Here is a 24,854-nt window from a genome sequence, read left to right as displayed (position 1 = left end):
CATAAATGATTTGGACATGAGCATAAGAGGTACAGTTGGTAAGTTTGCAGATGACACCAAAATTGGAGGTGTAGTGGACAGCTAAGAGGGTTACCTTGAATTACAACAGGATCTGGACCAGATGGACCAATGGGCTGAGAAGTGGCAGATGGAGTTTAATTCAGATAAATGCGAGGTGCTGCATTTTGGGAAAGCAAATCTTAGCAGAACTTATATGCTCCATGGTAAGGTCCGAGGGAGTGGTGCTGAACAAAAAGACCTTGGAGTTCAGGTTCATAGCTCCTTGAAAGTGGAGTCACAGGTAGATAGGATAGTGAAGAAGGCGTTTGATATGCTTTCCTTTATTGGTCAGAGTATTGAGTACAGGAGTTGGGAGGTCATGTTGTGTTTGTTCAGGACATTGGTTAGGCCACTGTTGGAATATTGCGTGCAATTCTGCTCTCCTTCCTATTGGAAAGATGTTGTGAAACTTGAAAGGATTCAGAAAAGATTTACAAGGATGTTGCCAGGGTTGGAGGATTTGAGCTACAGGGAGAGACTGATCAGGCTGGGGCTGTTTTCCCTGGAGTGTCGGAGGCTGAGGGGTGACCGTATAGAGGTTTACAAAATTATGAGGGGCATGGACAGGATAAATAGGCAAGTCTTTTCCCTGGGGTCGGGGAGTCCAGAACTAGAGGGCATAGGTTTAGCGTGAGAGGGGAAAGATATAAAAGAGACCTAAGGGGCGACATTTTCATGCAGAGGGTGGTACTTGTATGGAATGAGCTGCCAGAGGAAGTGGTGGAGGCTGGTACAATTGCAACATTTGAGTGGCATTTGGATGGGTATATGAATAGGGAAGGGTTTGGAGGGATATGGGCTGGTTGCTGGCAGGTAGGACTAGATTGGGTTGGGATATCTGGTCGGCATGGACAGGTTGGACCATGCTGTACATCTCTATGACTCTAATTGACACAGATCGCCCTAGTCACTTAAGTAACATTTCTCCTAATCATGGATTTAATATTCATACTTAAAATTAAAAGATTGTACTTAAATTACTGAAAAGTTCTCTTTATTCCACAAATCTCTACTTGACCGTGGCCTATCCAAGTTTGGAACGTTCACAACACAAACTAGCATCAGAAGACTGGACCTTACGTAGTTAGTGTTTCGATGAGAGTGGTGCTGGAAAAGCACAGCAGGTCAGGCAGCAGCCGAGGAGCAGGAAAATAGAAGTTTTCCGTCAAAAGCCCTTCACCATGATTCCTGATGAAGGGCTTTTGCCCGAAACATCGATTTTCCTGCTCCTCGGATGCTGCCTGACCTGCTGTGCTTTTCCAGCACCACTCTAAACTCTGGTTTCCAGCATCTGCAGTCCTCACTTTTGCCTAGTTACATAGTTAGTGCTCATATTCGCATTGCTGTTGATGCTATGCCATTTCTATGGGCAGTTAACAGTCAACCATATTGCTGTGCATCTGGAGTCATTGTTCAGTGCAGCAAAGGTTCATTAGTGAATGAGATGGGATTTTAGAATTTGCATTGGTATACGACTGAAATCATATGTTAGCCTGTCCTTTCAAAATCTTGTAATTTGCCTGTTAGAAAAGATGCAGAATTCTGAAAACCTTTTACCATTTGGGTATCAACTTCAAAATTATTCTCAAGACACAATTCTGAAATAAACTGTTGTTTAAAATTTTCAAAACAGGAAACCTTATCAATGTAGAACCAATTGCGCCACAGAGGTCAGTTCCCATTCTACATTTGCAAATTTAAGAATAAATATGAATTACCCTATTGAAGATGTGGTTGTGCCAATGATTTTTAAAACATTATTTGTACTTCTCAGCAAACTATAATAGTTCTTTAGTCTTTCATAAAACTGCTGTCTGTTGCAATGATCATGAGAACTCTAAAAAATCTGGCAAGCTGCATCAGACTGGATTTACTTGTTTTGCTTATACAAACTTGTTTATCCACTAGGAACTAATTCCAGAAATGAGCATTACACACAACAAAAAAAGATATGAAAAGTGAATTGGAACAGTTTGAGAATATCTGAAAGTGAATGGATTCTCATGTATGAAAAAATCCAGTAAATTAGGCTGAACAAATGTGACACACATCTTACCTGCATCCCTGGTTGTGCTCGGTGGACGCTCATGGCGCAGATAGAAACAAACATCCTTTCTTTGAACACCCCACTGTTGTAGAATATCATATATACGCTCATTATCTGCTATGACACGCTCTACATGGAAGAAAAACTAAATTATTTCTGTTCAACAAACCGAATACTACTAAAAAGCGTTTTCAACCTACAAATCATGAGACTTGACATTCTTTACACACTAAAGACTGTATCTTTTTAAGTTTCTGTATTCTTGATCACAGACAGAACTGGGTAAAGTTACAAGTCATGTTTTTCAGACTCTGTGCTGGTTTCTTTCCTCCACAGTGAGAGTGAGCACACGCGGCAAAAGAGGGTTAAGTGAGATAGAAAGAAAGGAAAAGGTGGGAAGAGACATAAGGGGAACAACAGGAGGGAGAGCGCGAGAGAAAGAGAGAGAGATGAGCAGATGAGAGAACAAAGAGGGGGAAACGGACAGAGATGGGGCAACGGCAGGGGAGAAACAGGCTGGGGTGGGGAGGGCAACGGAGGTGGGTGGGACATGAGGGGGGACAGAGAGGGATGGGGAGCGTTCAGAGAGGGTCAGGGAGTTGAGAGGACAGAAAGGGACTGGGGTAAGGGAGGGGGTGGTGGGTGGGTGGGGGTGTTCCTCTGCAACAAGAACCACCTCAAACCTGAAGGAAGCTTTTTTTTCCCTCAGCCATTGTAGTAAACTGTGCCTTTTAACAAAGACGTCATAGACATCAGAATTAATTGCCTCATGCATCCTACAAGCAAGTATTGGAGAACAAGGACTGAGCCGTACATACTGACAATCTAAATGGATCACCTCAGTGAAACCTACAGGGAGTCAGTGAACTTCCTTCCAAGTCTCTCTCTCGCTCTCTCTGCCCTTCACACTCTTCTTGTGTTTGTATGTTTGTGTAGCATGAGTTTTATAAGGGGTTTAAAGTTTTAACTGAAGTCATATGCTGATGGCTCAAATTGTAGGCTTGTAGCTAGAAATTATTTATTTGTAATAAATGGCAATTCTTATTAAGCACAAACTGGGCCATGCTTTGATAACCTAGACCTAAAAAGACAGGTAAATCAGAGAATCTTGTGTACTTTAATAAAGTTTTTAACATTAGTGACAACACTGAGAACACTCAATGTCCAGCATATTCCTTCAGTAAGGCAATAACAACACGTATGATGTACAAATTATTCTTCATAGCAAATTGAAAACAAACTAGGAATTTTGTTTAGCATTTCATCCAACAAAACGACACTGTCTCAGCTGACAATCTGTTCCAAAGTGCTTTCAGTTAAGATAGGTTACTACCTACCCAGTATGAGCAAAACATGTAGGAGAAAGTGAGAAAACATGAAACTGCTCTGTAGGATTCATGAGAAAACTATTTCAAGTTAACTGGTTCAATTTTTTTTTGAGGAGAAAGTGAGGTCTGCAGATGCTGGAGATCAAAGTTGAAACTTTATTGCTAGAACAGCACAGCAGGGCCTTTGCTAATGTCTGTTAATTTGCAACAGCCTCAATGCTACGTTATAGCCAGAACATACAATATAAAATAGCCTTTTTGCAGTATTCTAAAAGAAACCAAGTCAATAGTGTCTATCCAACAAAATAGCTTGAACATGTAGCAGCTGAACAGATTTCACTTACCAGCACCATGCCAACGCTCAGCCAAATAACAGTCTCTCTCTCCTGGTTCTTTGCAATAACCAATAACATCTCGACACGTGGTATCTGGAGTGATTGGTACCTCTGTGTAATGTTGATCATTGTTCCTCAGGTACACAGTGAGAAACATCTACATCAAGCAAAGAGAAAAGCTTTACCTAGATCAATTTTTCCTCAACACTGCCAAGCTCATAATGAAGATCGTGTAATTCTACACTTAGTCCAAGCATCAAGTTTATCCACAGTGTGAAAATTATACATGATCAGAATTGATCTTTTACAGTGATCAACCAACAGCAGACGACTTACACAATATTATCTCATGGTTTAGCAAATGATTTAAAATCTTTGAAGTTGTACACATGGCTACCACTGCATGTTAGTGCCTCAAGTATAGTTGGAGCTGCATTTGTCCAGGCAAATGAAGATATTTAATCATACTGTTAACATCAATTGTAAATGATGAATGTTCTTGGGGCATCAGATGAGTTAATCACCACAGAACTCCCAGATTCTGACTTCCTGTAGATATTGCAACTGATTCCATTTCTGGTCAATGGTAACCCTGAGCATATTGTTTCTATGGGATTCAACAATGATAATTATAGATTGAGGAAGATCATGTGGTTGCAGATTATGGATGAATACCATTCTGGAGTTGCTGATGGCTTCCAGTGTCCATAATACCTAATTTTAAGTTGCTACATATGTATCCAATTAGCATAGCAGTGATGTCAAAAAACATAATGAAGGGCATCTTATGAAAGAAATGTTTCCCCTGGCTTGGGGTGCCTCAAACTCGGGTTCTCAGATTAATGCATCTATCATTTAGGACTGAGACGGAAAGAAATACCTTCATACAGAACTCCGAATCCATGGAACTGAATACATCAGATACTGTGGATACTTAATTTATTTAGAGTCATTCAGCACAGAAGTCAGAGTCATAGAGATGTACAGCATGGAAACAGACCCTTCGGTCCAACCCGTCCATGCCAACCAGATATACCAACCCAATCTAGTCCCACCTGCCAGCGCCCGGCCCATATCCCTCCAAACCCTTTCCTATTCATATACCCATCCAAATGCCTCTTAAATGTTGCAATTGTACCCAGCCTCCACCACNNNNATCCTTGTAAATCTTTTCTGAACCCTTTCAAATTTCACAACATCTTTCTGATAGGAAGGAGAGCAGAATTGCATGCAATATTCCAATAGTGGCCTAACCAATGTCCTGTACAAACACAACATGACCTCCCAACTCCTGTACTCAATACTCTGACCAATAAAGGAAAGCATATCAAACGCCTTCTTCACTATCCTATCTACCTGCGACTCCACTTTCAAGGAGCTATGAACCTGAACTCCAAGGTCTCTTTGTTCAGCAACACTCCCTAGGACCTTACCATTAAGTGTATAAGTCCTGCTAAGATTTGTTTCCCAAAATGCAGCACCTCGCATTTATCCGAATTAAACTCCATCTGCCACTTCTTAGCCCATTGGCCCATCTGGTCCAGATCCTGTTGTAATCTGAGGTAACCCTCTTAGCTGTCCACTACACCTTCAATTTTCTGCAAACTCACTAACTATACCTCTTATGCTCGCATCCAAATCATTTATGTAAATGACAAAAGCTAGAGGCCCAGCACCGATCCTTGTGGCACTCCACTGGTCACAGGCTTCCAGTCTGAAAAACAACCCTACACCACCACCCTCTGTATTCTACCTTTAAGCCAGTTCTGTATCCAAATGGCTAGTTCTCCCTGTATTCCATGAGATCTAACCTTGCTAACCAGTCTCCCATGGGGAACCTTGTTGAAGACCGTACTGAAGTCCACATTGATCACATTCTACTGCTCTGCCCTCATCAATCTTCTTTGTTACTTCTTCAAAAACCTCAATCATGTTTATGAGACATGATTTCCCAATCACAAAGCCATGTTGACTATCCCGAATCAATCCCAAATACATGTACAACCTGTCCCTCAGGATTCTCTCCAACAACTTGCCCACCACTGAGGTCAGGCTCACTGGTCTATACTTCCCTGGCTGGTCCTTACCACCCTTCTTAAACAGTGGCACCACGTTAGCCAACCTCCAGTCTTCCGGCACCTCACCTGTGACTATCGATCATACAAATATCTCAGCAAGAGGCCCTGCAATCACTTCGCTAGCTTCCCACAGAGTTCTCGGGTACATCTGATGAGGACGACCATTAGGTCAAACCAGTCCAGGCCTAACATAATCCCAAACTAAACTCGTCCCACCTGTCAGTTCTTGGCCCATATTCCAATTATTGAGCCTATTCGGAATTATTTTTGGTTACCAAAGGAATTAAGAGCTAAGTGGTTAGTGTGGGAAGGTGGAATTGAAGATCATCCATGAACTTACTGAATAGTGATGTAGAATTGAGGGATCAATGGTGCTCCACTGGAACCACTGAGCAGGTCAGGCAGCAAACGTAGAGCACAAAACAGTTAATATTTTAGGTGGATGATTGTCCTTCACCCTCTGTACCATTCAAGCATAACTTCTCTCCTTTTTTAAGGCTTTGGCATTCTGCCTAAAATTTGACCCCCAGAATTGTATGCAGCATGCTGGCTGAGGACTAACCATTAAATAACGTAAATCCAGTTAACTGACTTTATATATTCTATGTCACTATTTATAATGCTTAACAAGCCACTTGTGCTTTATCACTTGAAAAAAAACACAGCTTTATTAATTCAATATGCCACTTCTACGATCTGTGTCTATACTAGATCTCTCTGCTATCAAGTAAATGAAGTAGAAATTACCTCACCCTTCCTCTCAGAGTATTTGTTCAAATGACTGTGGACATAATTAAATTCCATTTGTGATGTACCTTCCTATTTCACAATCGAGTGTGTGGTGCTGGAAAAGCACAGCAGGTCAGGCAGCAGAGCTCTCTTGCTTCTCAGCTGCTACCTGACCTGTTGTGCTTTTCTAGCACCAGTCTCGACTCTGACCTCCAGCATCTGCAGTCTGCACTTCCTTCCTATTTCACAGTCAGTCTATGTCTTCTTCAAGTTTGCCACCATTCTCTTCACAATGAACTAAGACTGCTCCAAGACCTACATTTAGTTTCCCTAATAAAGAGATATGCCTATGAAGCTTTGTCGAATGTGGATGATGAAATACTTACATCTAGGCACATCTATCTAGGAATGGCAGCTGTTCTGAATGCAATACCTAAATTTCAGAATTCCCAACTGTGGTGCTGCTAAAACTCTCTTTGATTTGCCGTGCATATTCTTTCCAAACTTCAAACAAATGCTCCATCAGCCTTGGCCTGATGCTCCAAAGATTTAAAAATATTTTTGTGTCTGTTCCAATGGTTTTGGTGGATGGTCTCATCGCACATTATAAATTGCTTAAAATGTTCATAATGTAGTCAAAATTACTTTAAATTTATCACTGAAGAATATTTTGAAATACACTTTATATATTATCTAATGAAGTAATTGTTCATTTTTCATCAACTAATTTCAACAAATCCAAATTTGTATCTCCAATTTCAGATTGAGAAACATTATCTGGTTTGAAGCAGTTATCAAAATAGAAACTTACAGCCAACTAAAAGTTTACTGAAACACAAAACTGCATGTCAACTTGGTAAATAGAAATATTTCATCCCGAAGTCGAGAATCACTTTCATTCTCTGGGATTGCCTTTTTTATTTCACTTCATTTCTCATTCATGACATGAACTTCTCGCTCTTAGGCACTTAATACTTATCAGCGCCAATGATACAAATACATCTCAGAAACACTGCAGTACTTTACTGAGAAAACCTTGTATTTTTATGCTTGTATGCTCAATCAAATATTTTCGTTGAAGCAATAGGACATCGGCAGCATTCTCCCCGAGAATTGCAATGCACTGTATTTGCAGTAATTATCTTCTGCATTGACAACACACGTATGATGATTTACAACGCATGCACATTTGGCTTTAAGAGATGAAATTAATTCCATTGTGTACGCAAGCATACACCAATTAATTAAAAAAAAACTTAAAACAGCAACATTATAACAGTGTTAAATTAGTCAGCAATTATTTGGTTACCTTCTGCAAGGCCTGACCTCTTAAGTTTACTGTCTATGTGGTCTAACACAAAGTTGGGCAAGAAAACAGGAAGTGATGCTTTGTAGGTGGAGTCATGATAAGAATTATCGTTTTTCACGAACAATTGCAGGGTCACTGTATTCATCACCCACAGGAAAGCTTGCATCTCAAATTGAAGCTAAACTTCCTGCTATTAGGTTGTGACGCAATGCAAACCTTTAACTATTTCTGCCTTTCCCAAGTAGGGTAGGAAATGAATATCAAAACTCCAGCAGGTTCTTAAAAACTTTATAAAAAAAAAGTTGTTGTATTACCAACACAAACATTTCCATATGTATGTAAGCCCAATTTCCCAAAATTCTGCCATTGTTCATCTATCTGAATATTGATTGTCATGAAGCTATTATTTTGTACACGTTAAACCTCTAAATTAACTACTTTACTGGAAAACAATACAAAAGTGTAAGGATTGAGTAGATACAAGAAAACAATTATTTATTCTGCTTCAGTTCAAAATACCAATAAAGTATCTAAATATGATCAGCAAGAGACAAGATATGAAGGTCTGAGACATTATGACAACTTGGATAAAATTCTTGAAACTCTACCAAATCCAAAAGCACTTTGTAGGGAATTCTATGTGCCCTAATACTGTACAAATAAAGCACTTCGCAACCATCATACATTCTGCTTCCTCATTCCCAAAACAGTGTACACGTAGATCCAGAAAAGTAAACAAATCACCGTCAGTCGAAACACTTCCTCCAAACAAGGGCACAAAATACAGTGAAATGGAGGTGAAGTAGCCAAGAACTATAAGAACAAACACTTTACTCTCATGTCCCAATAAGATTTGTGTTCGTCATTGCATCTTGGGTCATGATAGTACTGAATCTGAAATTTTAAAGGTTCCATCATACATCGGGGAATTTAAATTATTTGAACTATTTAAGGATTTCACGAACAGAAAAAAACCCCCAGCTTTTGTCAGTCTTACTCATGGAGGCAAAATTAGATAAATTATATTGGGAAACAGAAGTTCTAAGCATTTCTAAACTGAGTTGAACGGTTCGGAGTAAAATAGATATTGTATGATTCTGCACTCGAATTTCAGCAAAATTCAGGTATTTTTGATGCAAGTGACACTATTTTAAGCAAATTAATGGTGATTCTAACAATTTTTGTCAAGACACAGGAGTGTCCTACATTGGCACATCCATGCCAAATTTACAATTTGGTTCTGCAATTCCATGCTGCGCTTTAGAGATCACTTGCACTTTTCCTTCCAATGCTGTTGTCAGGACACATTACACAACAGGGATGCATCTCAGATTCAACCAGGGTACTCGGGTGGAGGAAGTTACATTACTGATAAAAGTGTATCTCACAGCTGTACTGAGGGAGGATGCATCAGAGGATTTGGACAGTTAAGCAATATGATCAGAACTTACAAACAGGAAAGATGGAATCACACGCTGGGGTACACCACAGGCCTCCCAACAGCCAGCCTAAGATAGCGGAGAGAATACGCAGACAGATTTTGGAAAGATATGAAAACAGCAGGGTTGTTGTGGTGAGGAATTTTAAGTTTCCCTGTATTGATTGGGACTCACTACGTGCTAAGGGTTTGGATGGAGCAGAATTTGGAAGGACCATTCAGGAGGGATTCTTGAAACAATATGTAAACAATCCAACCAGGGAATGAGTTACACTGGACCTGGTTTTGGGTTGTTAGCCCAACCAGGTGAGTGAAGTTTCAGTGGGGGAGCATTTCGAGTGTAGTGACCACAATACCGTGAGTTTTATGATACTCAGATAGGGATAACAGCATTCCTCGGGTCAAGGTGTTAAAAAAAAAGGGGGGGGGGGGGGGGGGGGAGAAGGTGAACTATAACAATATTAGCCAGGAACTGGAGAATTTTGATTGGAGGCAGCTGTTGGAAAGTTAACCTACATCGGACATGTATTTCAAATGGCAGTTGTTAAGATTTCAGGAGCAACACGTTCCTGTGAGAATGGAGGATATGCATGACAAGTTACATGAACCTTGGATGACCACAAATGTCATGACCTTGGTCAGAAAGAAAAAGGAAGCATACATAAGGTGGAGGAGCATGGGAACTGATCAATCCCTTAATGTATATAAGAACTGAAAAAAGGAATTAGAATGGCTAAAAAGGATGAAAAGTTAAAGAAACATAGAACATTACAGCACAGTACAGGCCCTTCGGCCCTCAGTGTTGCGCCGACCTGTAGAACCAATCTGAAGCCCATCTAACGTACACTATTCCATTCATATCTATATGTCTATCCAATGACCATTTAATTGCCCTTAAAGTTGGCGAGTCTACTGTGGCAGGCAGTGCATTCCACGTCCATACTACTCTCCGACATCTGTCCTATACCTACCACTCCTCAATTTAAAGCTACGTTCACTCATGCTAGCCATCACCATCCTAGGAAAAAGGCACTCACTGCCCAACCTATCTGATATGTCTCAATTAAATCGCCTCTCAACCTTCTTCTAACGAAAACAGCCTCAAGACCTTCAGCTTTTCCTCATAAGATGTTCCCTCCATCTCAGGCAACATCCTAGTAAATCTCCTCTGAAGCTTTCACATCCTTCATATAATGCGGCAACCAGAACTATACGCAATACTCCAAATGTGGCTGCATCAGAGTTTTGTACAGCTGCAGCATGATCTCTTGGTTCTGAAACTCAATCCCTCTACCAGTCATTAGCAAACAGAATTAAGGAGAATCCCAAAGCTTTTTATACATATATAAAATGCAAGAGGGTAACCAGGGAAAGGGTTGGAGACAGTGAGATCTGCAGATGCTGGAGATCAGAGTTGGGAGTGTGTTGCTGAAAATGCACAGCAGGTCAGGCAACATCCGAGGAACAGGAAAATTGACGTTTAGGGCCGGAGCCATTCATCAGGAATTGGGGTTGGCCCACTCAAGGGAAAAAAAAAGAGGGAATCTATGTACAGAGCCAGAAGAGGGGGAATGAAGGACATGGAATAGTACAGCAAGATACACAGGGAGTACAGAGCACCAAAGTCTTTTGTCCTTGATGCCATTGCCCCCAGCTGGACAAAGCTCAGTTTTTTTGTTGCAGGCTGAATATGTCCCAGATCACTGTCACAGAATAAAGCCTGCTGGATTATAACCTGCAACATAAAGGAGTGGATAGCCATCCTATACCAGTAGATGTCAAGGTGATAGCTACATTGAACTTGAATGCAACTGGCTATTTCCAAGCAGCCACAGTGAACTTGTACAGGATCTGTCAATTGTCAGCCCACAAATGGATGAAGGCTGTTTCCAAAGTAATTTGTGCAATATCACAGCTCTTCACCTAGTTTCTACATGGTGAGATGAGTGCTGCAGTCCAGACAGTTGGCAATGGCAACACAGGCAGCTTCAAACAGGTGCAAGGCACAATAGATTGTATGCACGTGACATTTAGTGCGCTACATAATAATCTAACAAAGTTCATTGACAGTCCGAGTTCTAACCCACCAATGTACAAGTCATTGCGATCATCAGCACCTGATTTTAGAACTTTACTCCATGTACTTTAGCAGTTGCCATGATGTCTATACCATTTGAAAAGGCTTATGTTCCAGATGCATTTCAAAGGCCTAACTGAGGGAGCTGATGGCCATTACGTAACCCCCAGACTGAAGCACATCGTAGGTACAATACAGCCTACCTATCGATCAAGGCAGCATGGAGCAGATGGTAGCTGATGCTGAAAAGGAGGTTCAGCAGCTTGGGTCAGACTCGGTGGTTACAACGAAACACTTCTGATACTGTGTGCTGCACGCTGTGCCCTCAATTGGAGCAGGCAAGGAGGGGAGCTGGCAGAGCGGAAACAGTCTTCTGAGGAAGAGAGGGGCATGGAGCAAGAAAAATAATCAACTTTTGTGCGAGATAATATAGCAGCATTGGGTACCACAAGGCCAGACACTTCTTAATTGAACCTGATTTCCAATAAACATGAGCTGGGAAATCAATAATTTATTACATTTGTTGACGCTCAGAAGGCAAGTCATCCATTTGTGCTCGGGAGCAAATGCACCTTGTGTTTTTATTTTGGTTCGCTTTTGCTATTTAAGAAAACAATGCTTTGAAATGTTTGTACACTTCCTTTACATGCAGTCCTGCATTAAACAATGATACAACACTAGGCTACAATGGGCACAGCTGTAACATGAGATGTGACTAAGGAAGAGTAAGCTATGGGGCTTGGTGCTTAAAAAGCAAATATGAATGTGCAATCTCACATGCAAAACATATCAGCTGTGCTACTTAGGCGCCTTGAATACCAGTGGTTTGTAATTGCTGTCCCACTATGTTCATGGCCACTCCAGATGCCAATAACTGACGAGTTGCATTGCTGGGCTTCCCAACTTCAAAGGTGGTGCTGGTACCAGAGATCCAGGGACATCCTGGAATGTCCCTGCAGTAATGTTGCAGCTGGACAAGACTTTGGTTATACCACAGCTGGTATAATGTGTGCAGTTCTAGGTGTCACACTAAAGGAAATATGTGATTGCACTGGATGGGATGCAGAGGAGATATATCAGACTGTTGCCTGGCTTGGGGAATTTTATAAATGAAGACAGGCTGGATAGACTTGGGTTATTTTCTTTAGAACAGACAAGCTTGAGGGGAACTTGACTGAGGTGTTTAAGAGATGTTACTGCAACTTCTAGAGTAGGTGGGACTTGAACCCAGTCTCCTCACTGAGCGACAGGATTGCCAGTACTGCACAAGAATCCTTAGTGAAGTGTATAATATTTTGAGGAACGTGGACGAGGTAGGTAGACAGCATCTGTTCCCTTTAGTTGAAGGGACAATTACAAGAAAGCATGTGTGGTCAATTAAGATGACATAATTTTAAGGTGACTGGCTGCAGGTTTGAAAGGTATTTGAGGGAGGAAAAATCATAACTTTTACAAATTATGTGAATGTTCACTTGCAATGTCATTACATTCAAGGCTAAGGGCTCAGTGCTGGAAAGTGGGATGAGTATAGATTGGTCAGTGCAGACTCGATGCAATGTTGGGTACATCCAGTATAGCAAGTGAAAAAGTTTGAAGTGGAGTGTAACGGTGCATTTTGCAGAGTAAATGAGACAACTATAGAACGATCATCTTAAGATAAGGCTATAAAACTTGCCATAAATTACATCAAGCTGATTTCTACTAAGATTCAGCCCAAATGCTTTAACAGCCTACAGTGTAGCCCTGCTTGGCACAGAACTGATTTTGAACAAAATATTTGAACTCACCAATAATTTAAATGAAACAACCTAAATTGCACAGTGGGAATTTCCTATTAAATCTTAAAACTGTGAACAATGCAAATTTACTGTCTAGATTGAGACCAGATGTATTGCCCATGTCTATGCAAAGTAATTCAGGTGATAGCATCACTTTGGTATTTCTATTTCTCCCAACCACACCCTCTCCCAAGAATTCAGTTGCTGAGAAACCAAGACAAACAAACATTTCTTTCAAAAATTGTTCATTAGATATGAAGAATACTTGTAGGGGCTCACAAAAATGCTAGCTTTAACGGGTCCTTGAGAAGATAGTGGTGAACTACCTCCCTGAATTTACAGTTCTCGTTGTCTAAGTACAGTCCTGTTAGGAAGCAAGCTCCAGAATTTTGATCCATCCACAGTGAAGGAGCTGTGATAGAAACAAATCAAAATGGTGAGCAGCACGGAGAAGAACTTGCATGTAGTGCCTTTACTCTTATCTTTATATTTGGTAGAGGTTGTTGGGATGAAAGGTGCTGACAAAACAACATTTGAAAGGTTCTGCAGTGCAATTTATAGATATTACCCATTATCAGTATGCCTCACTGGTCGGGAGAGAGTGAGTAGTTAAGACGGCATACAGTATGCTCATCCTGCAGGTTGATTTATGCTGGATCTTTTCTAAAGGTCTGAGTGTGTTGTTGGACCTATGCTCATTCAGACAAACATCAAACAGGTACATCATCACATTCCTTATTTACCACAAAATTCTCAGCTTCTGGCTTGGTCTTGTGGGCATAATATCTGTATGGCTGATCTGGTTACAATTCAGGTCTTTGCAACCCAAATGATGTTGATGTGGGATGCAGCAATGGTTGATTCTTTTTTGTTGGAGATTATCATTGCCTAGTATTTATATGGCGCACATGTAATTCATCACTTTTTCGACCAATCCTGACTGTTTTGCAGGCCTTTAGGCCAGCAAACATGGAGTGTTTCAATATCTGAGAATGGCAACGAACACTGAGCAATCATCACTGATAACCTTTCATTCTTACCCTATGGAGAAGGAAAGGTCATAAATGAACCAGGTGAAGACGTCTGGACTTCGATGCTATACTGAGGAACCTCAGTAAAAATATCCTGGGCTGAGATATTTGCCCTCCAATAGCCTTTCCTTCTTGGCATATTTCTAACCAGTGGCGAGTCCCCCACTTCAGACTGATTTCAATTTTGCCAGGGCTCCTTAATGCTGCATTCAGTTCAATGCTACCTCAATCTCATCTCACCTCCAGAATTCAGCTCGGTGGTTCATATTGGATCGAGGTCAACAAAATGTTGGGAACAAGGTGATCCTAGGTGAACCCAAACACAGTAACAATAAGCAGTGTAGTGTAGTGCAAGTACGGTTTACTAACACTTTTAACAGCACTTTCCAACACTAAGTATGAAAATCAACCAATGGGCAATAATCGATTCGACTGGATTTGTCCTCTTTCTGAAAATACATACCCGATCACTTTTCCACACTGTTGGGTAGGTACCCACATTGTTGCTAACTAGAACAGCTTGGATCGGGGTTCAGGACTGCAAGTCTTTTGTAGGGCCTTCAGTCATTTCTTCACATACACGAAGATATTCCAAGCTGCAGCAAATATGTCCAACACCACAAAAAGTACGAATTTATCAATAATATTGAGTAAAAGTGATATTTGTAGACGACAGTTCCTCCTATGTTATACTCACTGTTTACTAAAGTAGGAAATAATTACAAATTAATAATTAGTGCAGCAAATGCTAAAGCTGGATATCACACACTGCAAACAACAAATCACTTCAATATGAAAACTAAAACTTGTCTTGCAATTATATTGAAATGTATTACAGGCAATATTTCACATTGCAAGGGAGATTCCCACACTGAAGTTGGACTGGAACAGCTTGACTATGACAAGCACAATTAGTCAAAACTACTGCTAAACTTTTGCCAAGACCCGTAGCCTTTCACACATTCAATGTTTTCAGCCATATAGAGTAAAAGAGTCAGAGAGATGTACAGCACGGGAACAGACCCTTCAGTCCAACTCGTCCATGCAGACCAGATATTCCAAACCAATTTAGTCCCACTTATAGCACCCGGCCCATACCCCGCCAAACCCTTCCCGTTCATATACCCATCCAAATGCCTTTTAAATATTGCAATTGTACTAGCCTCCACCACCTCCTCTGGCAGCTCATTACATACACGTACTACCCTCTGCATGAAAAAGTTGCCCCTTCGGTCTCTTTTATATCTTCCCCCTCACCCTAAACCTATGCCCTCTAGTTCTGGATTCCCCACTTTGTCTATTTATCCTATCTATGCCCCTCATAATTTTGTAAACCTCTATAAAGTCACAGCCTCTGACCCTCCAGGGAAAACAACCCCAGCCTGTTCAGCCCCTCCCTGTAGCTCAAATCCTCCAACCCTGGCAACATCCTTGTAAATCTTTTCTGAACCCTTTCAAGTTTCACAACATCTTTCCAATAGGAAGGAGACCAGAAGCGCACGCAATATTCCAAATGTGGCCGAACCAACGTCCTGTACAGCCGAAACATGATCTCCCAACTCCTGTACTCAATACTCTGACCAATAAAGGAAAGTATACCAAACGCTTTCTTTAGTATTCTATCTACCTGCGACTCCACTTTCAAGGAGCTATGAACCTGAACTCCATGGTCTCTTTGTTCAGCAACACTTCCTAGGACCTTACCATTAAGTGTATGTCCTGCTAAGATTTGCTCTCCCAAAATGCAGCACCTCACATTTATCTCAATTAAACTCCATCTGTCACTCCTCAGCCCATTGGCCCACCTGATCAAGATTCCATTGTAATCGGAGGTAGCCTTCTTCGCTATCCATTACACCTCCAATTTTGGTGTCATCTGCAAACTTACTAACTATACCTCTTATGCTCGCATCCAAATCATTTATGTAAATGACAAAAAGTACAGGACCCAGCACCGAGCCTTGTGGCACTCCACTGGTCACAGGCCTCCAGTCTGAAAAACAACCCTCCACCACCACCCTCTGTCTTCTACCTTTGAGCCAGTTCTGTATCCAAATGGCTAGTTCTCCCTTTATTCCTAACCTTGCTAACCAGTCTCCCATGGGAACCTTGTTGAACGCCTTATTGAAGTCCATATAGATCACATCCACCGCTCTACCCTCATCAATCCGCATTGTTACTACCTCAAAAAACTCAGTCAAGTTCATGAGACATGATTTCCTACGCACAACGTCATGTTGAGTATCCCTAATCAGTCCTTGCCTTTCCATATACATGTCCATGCTGTCCCTCAGGATTCCCTCCAACAACTTGCCTACCACCGATGACTGGTTCGCCGGAGTATAGTTCCCTGGCTTGGCCTTACCACCTTTCTTAAATAGTGGCACCATGTTTGCCAGCCTCCACTCCTCCGGCATCTAACCTGTGACAATCGATGATACAAATATCCCAGCAATCACTTCCCTAGCTTCCCATAGAGTTCGAGGGTACCCCTGATCAGGTCCTGGGGATTTATCCACTTTAAGCATTTCAAGACATCCAGCACTTCTTCCCCCGTAATATGGACATTTTTCAAGATGTCACCATCTATTTCCCTACATTCTATATCTTAGATGTCCTTCTCCACAGTAAACACTGATACAAAATACTCATTTAGTATCTCCCCCATCTCCTGCAACTCCACACAAAAGCCTCCTTGCTGATCTTTGTGGGGCCCTATTTTTTCCCTAGTTATCCTTTTGTCCTTAATGTTTTTGTAAAACCCTTGGGATTCTCCTTAACCCTATTTGCCAAAGCTATCTTATGTCCCCTTTTTGCTCTCCTGATTTCCCTCTTAAGTATACTCCTACTGACTTTATACTCTTGTAAGGATTCATTCGATCTATCCTGTCTATACCTGACATACGCTTCTTTCTTTTTCTTAACCAAACCTTCAATTTCTCGAGTCATCCAGCATTCCCTACATCTACCGGTTCGAGTCCCCCTGGAATTCGGAGGTCAGAGTCCTGAAACAGTAAGGTTTGAGCCTCCGGAGCACAGTGCGTAAGGTTAAAAAAAACCTCCTGCCTGTCTCAACCACCCTGCCTTAGACCGGTTGTTAAGAGGGGAAATCCCCACGGGAATTTGTTACTGAAATATTAAGTGAGACCTCTTTGCTTGTTTAAGTTTTAGTTGTCTGCGTTCACTGTGTATGGTCAAAATTTGAAGATGATTATAATGCCTCTGAAACTGTTGAAAAATCGACAGGAAAGCCATGCTAAAGACTTCCAGTAATTTTCAAAACCCAAGAAGAATGATGACCAGATAAAACAGCATTGTCACATGTACCGAGGCACAATGAAAAGCTCTGTTGCTTTATTCAGGGAATAAGGAGTGAATTGGCAGAATATTTGTAATTACAGGGAATTGGTTTTATTGGTGTGTGCGCACGTGCGTGCAATCACAATCCTTTTAAGTAATTGTGTGACTTATTTGAATTAGGATTCAAATGTTTTGTGGGCTGTGTATTAGGGCAGATTTTGTTTTTACATTAGCATAATACAACATTATGGGCGGCACGGTGGCACAGTGGTTAGCACTGCTGCCTCACAGCGCTTGAGACCCGGGTTCAATTCCCGCCTCAGGCGACTGACTGTGTGGAGTTTGCACGTTCTCCCCGTGTCTGCGTGGGTTTCCTCCGGGTGCTCCGGTTTCCTCCCACAGTCCAAAAAGATGTGCAGGGTCAGGTGAATTGGCCATGCTAAATTGCCCGTAGTGTTAGGTAAGGGGTAAATGTAGGGGTATGGGTGGGTTTCGCTTCGGCGGGTCGGTGTGGACTTGTTGGGCCGAAGGGCCTGTTTCCACACTGTAATGTAATCTAATGTAATGTAATCTAATCTAATCTAAACATTAGGTCCTTTTTAAAATTATCAAACATGTAACCTTAAAACGAATTTATTGAGGGCTTTGAGCCCCTGACTTTTTTTTGAAATTCTACAACGCCTGTTCCAAAAAACAATTGTGTTACTGGTCATGCTTTAGCCAGATGAAAGTATTGCATTGAAACATCTTTGCTGCTTTTTTAGTGCAAAGTGTTCACAAAAAGAGTGCATTTTAATTTTGATGGCTTGTTAAAATTTTGGAGAATATTAGAACTTGAGGCTGAGCTATTTAAGTTCTGTCAATTATTGTTCAGACTTCATTGCCCCCCTTTAAATTGCAAATTCAAAGAATGCTGATCTCTACCAAAGTTGTACAGTTACTGGTCTGTAACCACTATAATTCCGACTGTTTTATTTGGAAAGTTGAATTTACACTGTCAGTTTGTCAGCAACCACACATTTTATTCAAAACACTGATGAAACTTATAAAAAAAATTAGGACAATTTTTGTCATTAATCTATATCTGAAGTTAGATTTAATATGTATACATGAGACATTGAGTTGTTAGTTCGTTTTAACAGAAATTAGAGTTTTCATTTGGAGAATTGATTTTAATATATTCTGCATTTGTTTCCTATGAATATTTGAGATTTAAATCTGATTCAGTGATGGTGAACACCAACACGTCAGGTGCAGTGGTTAGATTGCATCCTATTGGAGATAGTCACTGCCTGGCATTCATGTGGCACAAATAACAGCTTATGCCTAGAAGTTGTCCACGTCTTGTTGCTTTTGAACATGGACTGCTTCAGTACATGAGCAGTCACGAACGGTGCAATCGTCGGTGAACATTCCCTTCTGATGGAGGGAAGGTCAACCTGCCTGAGTGGCTCAACTCGTTTGGTCAGTAATGGAGCCACTAAGAGTTTTGGTGGTGAACACTGAAGTTTCCCATCCAGAATATCTTGTGTGCCCTTGGCACACTCACTGGTTTCTCCAAGTAGCTTTCAAAATGGATTCATTACTTTTGAGTGACTGGGTGAGTGGTTACCAGCAGGTTTTTCACCCTTTCCTCTCTACGAACTGTACACCACTGTAATGCAATCTCTGATGATGGTATCTTGGACACTGTGTGTTAGGTTCAATTTCACAAGTATCACTATGTTTGGCTGTTACAGAGTCAGTGTGTTAAACAGCATGGAAATGGACCATCCCATCCAACTCATACTCGCCAAAAATACACCCCAATCTGACCTAGTCCCATTTGCCAGCATTTGGCTCTTATCCCTCTAAACCCATTCTTATCATTAAACCATCGAGATGCCTCTTAGATGTTGTAATTGTACCCACCTCCTCCACGTCCTGTTGTAGCTGATTCCATACGTGCACCACGCTCTGTGTGAAAATATTGCCCCTTTAGGTCCCTTTTGAATCTTTCCTCTCTCATCTTAAACCTATGTCCTCTAATTTTGGAATTCCCACCCTTGACAAACGACCTTTGCAATTCATCTTAACTGTGCCCTCATGATTTTATGAACCTCTCTAAGGTCACCTGTCAGTCCCCGTTGCTGTAGGGAAAAAAGGTCACAGCCTCTCCTGACAGCTCAAACCCTCCAGATGCACCAACATCCTTGCAAATCCTTTTTGCACCCTCTCAAGTTTAACAACCTCCTTCCTTTGGAAAGGGTGACCAGAATTTTGTTTGACTAGTGTTGTTCAGCAGGTCCACCAATTTTGAAATAACCTCCACGTGTTAATAAAGAGGACTTCACGGGACTGACAGGGTTGAATGCGCAGTTGTCATTTCCAGTGCAGAAAGTCATGCCGTGTAGTCCACCCATTTTCATTCTTTTGAGGACTTTTTAGTTTTTTGATACAACTGAATGGCTTATTGGATCATTTTAGAGGGCAACTCTAAGTGAACTACATTGTAATTGATCTGGAGTCACAAGTAGGCCAGTTCTGCCAAGTACATGACTCGTTCTTCCCTCCCTAATGGACATGAGCAAATCAGATACTTTTTAGGTAAATTTCCTCTTCCTCAAATACTGATAACATGTGGATATATTTTGAGTTGAGGATTGGGAGATGTCACAGAGATCGCCAGTTGTTTCTTGAAGTACAGGCTGTAATGAGGGAGGCCAAAATCGGTGCACAATGTCAGACACAGAATACCATGGTAGTACATCAATCCTCAGTGCTCGTATCAATCACAATAAACTGTCATGCTATGTCCTAACAGAGTGTGTTATGGAGGCTTCACAAGAATACCTTCTGAGAATTTAACATTAAAAAGAGATTTGGTCGAGGCGCTCAAAATCATGAGGGGTCTGGATGGAGTAGCCAATCTTTCTGTTGGAATAATGATCAAGAAACCAAGAGACACCAATGTTTGGTGATTCGCAAAAGAAGCAATGATGATATGAGAAAACTATTTTATATGTGAGTGGTTAGGATCTGAAATACACTGCTTCAGAATGTGATGGAAGAAAATAGAGGCCTTCAAAAGAGAACTGAATAATTATCTGAGGAGAAAAAAATGAAGACTTTTGAGAAAAAGGCAAGGGGGTGCATCTGTGTGATTTACTCCTGCAGAGAAGGGACCTGCGAGGCTGCATTGCCTCCTTCTGTGCTGTTACCATGCTATGATTCAAAGTGTTGCACTTACTGTACTAAATTTACCCTCACTAATTGTGATTTAAATCTTATCTCAGCTATGAAACTGGCAATCTAGCTACCGTTAGTTTACAGGAAACTTTACACTATCAGATTATGTTTCAAAAACATATTACTACAATACTGACATAATGAAGCTGATTCTAATTGGGGTACAGTTTTCCTGATGAGCTACCTTCACTCAGTCACCTGACAAACAGTTCTGCAGGTTTGCCCAAACACACTGATGCCCAATTACTCAAAAAGTTGATAATGAACAGCATCATACATCACTACTTGTTACGAGGAGCAAACAGTAAATCAACACAGTTGAAAAGAAAGGATGCTGACAAAGTCACAATTCTTGTTGGATACAAGTCTATTTGCTCATTTGATGCCAAGTAGGGAATATCAATGTGCAGTTGAGAAACCTTGCAAAAATCTGATAAGAATCCAGAGAAAATACAATGATCAGAAGGAATAGTGGCTCTCCTCAGAAATATTTTCTTATAAATATCCGGATTCAATTGCAAAAGTATTTTAATGATTTTGAGTTAATATAAATTTCCAATAAAAGTCTGGATTTGAAGTCATTAATTTAAGTTCATTTACATGATTTCAAACCAGTAATCACAACACTAACTTTGCAGGTGACAATCCAAACAATGGATTAGGACAGACTTGAGCTATTTCACTGGATACAGAAAACTTCCAGAAAGTTAACAACTCTGCAGCGTCAACACAGTAGTTACAAAAAACAAACTGGTTATCTCATTTTGTTTTAAAGAGACATCATCAAATAATTTGAATACACAAATTTGCAACAACATGCATTGGAATAAAAACAAAATCCTGAGTTCATGTAATATGGGACAAATGCATTATAATTTAGACTTTACAATCAGTTCATGTGGGTTTTCCATGTGTCATGAAACATAACAGTTGTTGCAGCCAAATACTTGGGATAGAAACAGGACAGAATCATCCTCACCAAAACATCCAAGTGACTTGCAGCTAGGATGACAGCTGGCAGACATATTAAATTTAAGCATCAAAAATGAAAGTAGCAGAAAACAAAACAGATTAAATTATGGAAGCAAATGTCATTCATTTATTCACAATATTCTTGAATTGAAACCAAATGAATGGAAGATCGATTTATGTTGGCATGTAATTTACTCTTCTAGCTCTCAAATTTGACATTTCAAAAGCAATCTTGCCACCATGAAAATTCCTACTTTTGGTAACACAATAAAACTAAAAGCCTCCTATTCTTTCATGCCATCAGCTTTGTTTTAAAAATCTGGTTTCAGTAATACCACACAGCTGCAATATTGGATTGTACTATTGTACAATGTTTCTTGATCTGTCACCAGACAACTTTGATGGTCACTTGGTGGGACAGAACTTGAAAATTGCTGCAAAGAGAGACATGTGGTTGAAGCTTTTCATTTTGCACTCATCGGAACAAACTCAAGATTGCCAAATTTCAAATGATTACAACAATTTATACTACAAGAGTTGACAAGTTAATTGTTAGCTGACAAGTCAATTCTGACTGCAGCATTGCATTCTTACACTTGCCTTGATGATAAGTGCAAGATGAAAAGATTCAGCAATATACAATACCTTTGCCTCAGCTTCCATTTTCCATAATTCAAACAGTGAGATCAGAGAAGGTACAAAAAAGATTTTTTTCTGGTTGAATGCCAAGCTGAATTTCTGAAGTCAGAACTCTGCATAATGAATCCAAGCAGATGCCACAAAGGAGTGTGCAAGTGAATTAATTCCAGTTGCCCTGTGAATTTACATTTCAACTTTGTCTGTAGATCATCTCAGTTGGCTTGAAATGCCAATGTTCAATATTGCACCTAAAGCTAGTGAAATGGAAACAATAAATAAATGGAGCTCTCTTTCTCTCTCCCAACAGTTAACTGCTGAAATTATTACAACAGCAGAGAGTAAGGAATCTCAGCTGTCAATATTGACATCAAGTTAAACCAGGTTTACAAGATGTCCAAGTTATCCAAATGACCTGCATCCAATAAATTAGGTTTATCGCTCTAACAAATACATAATCCACAGTATCTAACCCAAGCAACCTTTCTGGGAAATCTCGTATTGTCTCACTTCACAGTCACTTTGCGCTCTGATGCTAAACTTACGTTGAAATCTGTGTCAGCGTTAGTATACAAATATCCAGTCACTACACTGTGGGGACGGGCCATTTTGCCCAACAAGTCCACACCGACCCACCTAAAAGTATCCCAAACAGACTCATTCCCCCTGATTAATGCACCTAACTTGAACATTTAGCTTGGCCAATTCACCTAACTTGCACATCTTTGGACCGTGGGAGGAAAACGAAGCACCCGGAGGAAACCCATACAGACAAAGGGAGAACGTGCAAATCGCCCGAGGCTAGAATCAAAGTCAGGTCCCTGGCACTGTGAAGCAGCGGTGCTAACCACTGTGCCAGCCACTGTTGTTATGTTTCACAAATAAACAAACCTTCAGTGCAAACACATCCTATGTTTAAGCTTTGCAAATGCAGTTATAAAGTATGTTGATAAAAATACTTTCCTTCAGAGTTAGACTAAAAGTAGTCAAAACAAAGGTTAATCCTCAGAAAGTGTCTTAGTTTTCTTTGTCACCATGTTATTCTGATCAGTTAACATAAATGTAGGACATGGGTACTAACTTCTCAAAACTTAATAATCCCTGGGTTCTGACCATTTCAGCCAACAGAAATTGCACACCATTACAATTAAACAAATTCCTTTAGGCTGAGCCCAGATATTAGTGGGCGACACTTTGGTTCAGTGGAAATGTAGAGTAGAGGAATGGGTCTGGGTGGGTTACTCGACGGTCAGTGTGGACTTGTTGGGCTAAGTGGTCTGTTTCCACACTGTAGGGATTCTATGATCTACAAGATTTAAACATGATGTAATCAACAAAATAAGGTGCTGATAATAATTCAATATCTTAGTGTTTTTTTAAAGTTGTCTCTTTTATAAAGAGTTTATAGTGAAAGAAAATCTAGTTATTGGTATTGATAATCCACACATTTTCTTTCAGAAATCACAGCATTTTCAAGTACGAACTGATATAACAACAATCAAAACCACATTTAAAATCCATATTTGCTTAGTAGATCGGCTTGATGCTCCTAAAATTTGTGCTAAAACAAAAAAAAACACAATTGAGCCCTTAAAAATAACCGTAGGTTCATTGAGAAATCACATTATTTCAATAATTCATGATAGAATGGGGGCTGGAGGGGGAGGGGAGGAACAGGAACTTAAACATTAAAAACGAATGGATTAATTTGCATGTTAATTTATTTTCCCGACTGATCGCGGCGATATCGTTAAAACAGAAGCTTCAATGGCGACAGACTGTACGTAGCAACCTAGAAGGTGCATATTTAAAATAACAGTTTGGTCTAGTTACTTCGAAAATTGAGTGTGTAATCAACTGGGGGAGAAGAGACTATGGTCCTTCTTTCAACAACTCTTCCAATTTCTTAAAAGTATAATTTTCGAGCGGGGTGGGGGGAGAAAAAACTTACAGGCATCATTTTGGATCCGAACCGCATTTATAACCTAGATCTTTCTGTTTCTTCTTTCTTCCTCACTGAAAATAAAGGAGGTCAACGGGGAATTAAACAGCGAAACGCTCCCGAGCCGGTCGGAGGAGATGGCTGGACGAAGGAGCCTCCTGAACCCTTGTTGTGTTGTGTACTGTGCGGCCTGCTCGACCAGTCTCTCCCGCTCACAAACTTTCCGAGTCTCTCAGATAGGAGCAGGCTCGCCCGCCCCACAGACTCTTCTCTCTTTCCTCGGAAAGTCTCCCGTTTGAACTGCTGGGGGAACCAAGAGTGGAAGCGCAAGGAAGGTGCGAGTTCTCTTTTTTTTTGTCGCTGATTTTGCTGTTGTCGCCCGCTTACATATTGCTCCAGAAACGGCGGAACGATCTTTCCAGAAAATCCCTTTTCCAGCTTCCACAGGCTGCTCCGTCACAACAATCGGCCACGCACTGACTCAGACCGGCTGACGTCAGAACCGGAAATGGGCGCACGCGCGCCAGTCCCGGTCTCTGGTCCCCTCAGTCGATGAACTTGGAGCT

The 24,854-nt window shown here is 40.8% G+C and overlaps 1 protein-coding gene across 2 annotated transcripts in view; it reads right to left on the bottom strand.

The window, feature by feature from the left end:
* The window catches only part of LOC122552713 (apoptosis-stimulating of p53 protein 2-like), a 100,130-nt gene extending 75,276 nt beyond the window's left edge, over positions 1–24,854 (bottom strand). The window contains exons 1-3 of one of the 2 annotated variants that reach the window (XM_043695611.1): positions 24,298–24,854; positions 3,780–3,927; positions 2,117–2,236 (exon numbers count right to left, since the gene is read on the bottom strand). In XM_043695611.1, the coding sequence (XP_043551546.1) occupies positions 2,117–2,236; positions 3,780–3,927; positions 24,298–24,324 (295 nt within the window). In that variant the 5' untranslated portion in view covers positions 24,325–24,854. The remainder of the gene's footprint in view (positions 1–2,116; positions 2,237–3,779; positions 3,928–24,297) is intronic. The other variant, XM_043695612.1, reaches the window with a different exon arrangement.

This window comes from Chiloscyllium plagiosum, chromosome 9 (assembly GCF_004010195.1).
Source record: "Chiloscyllium plagiosum isolate BGI_BamShark_2017 chromosome 9, ASM401019v2, whole genome shotgun sequence".
NCBI classification, from domain to species: domain Eukaryota; kingdom Metazoa; phylum Chordata; class Chondrichthyes; order Orectolobiformes; family Hemiscylliidae; genus Chiloscyllium; species Chiloscyllium plagiosum.
Note: the sequence above shows the minus strand (reverse complement) of the source record. Positions and strands in the feature narration are given on the sequence as shown.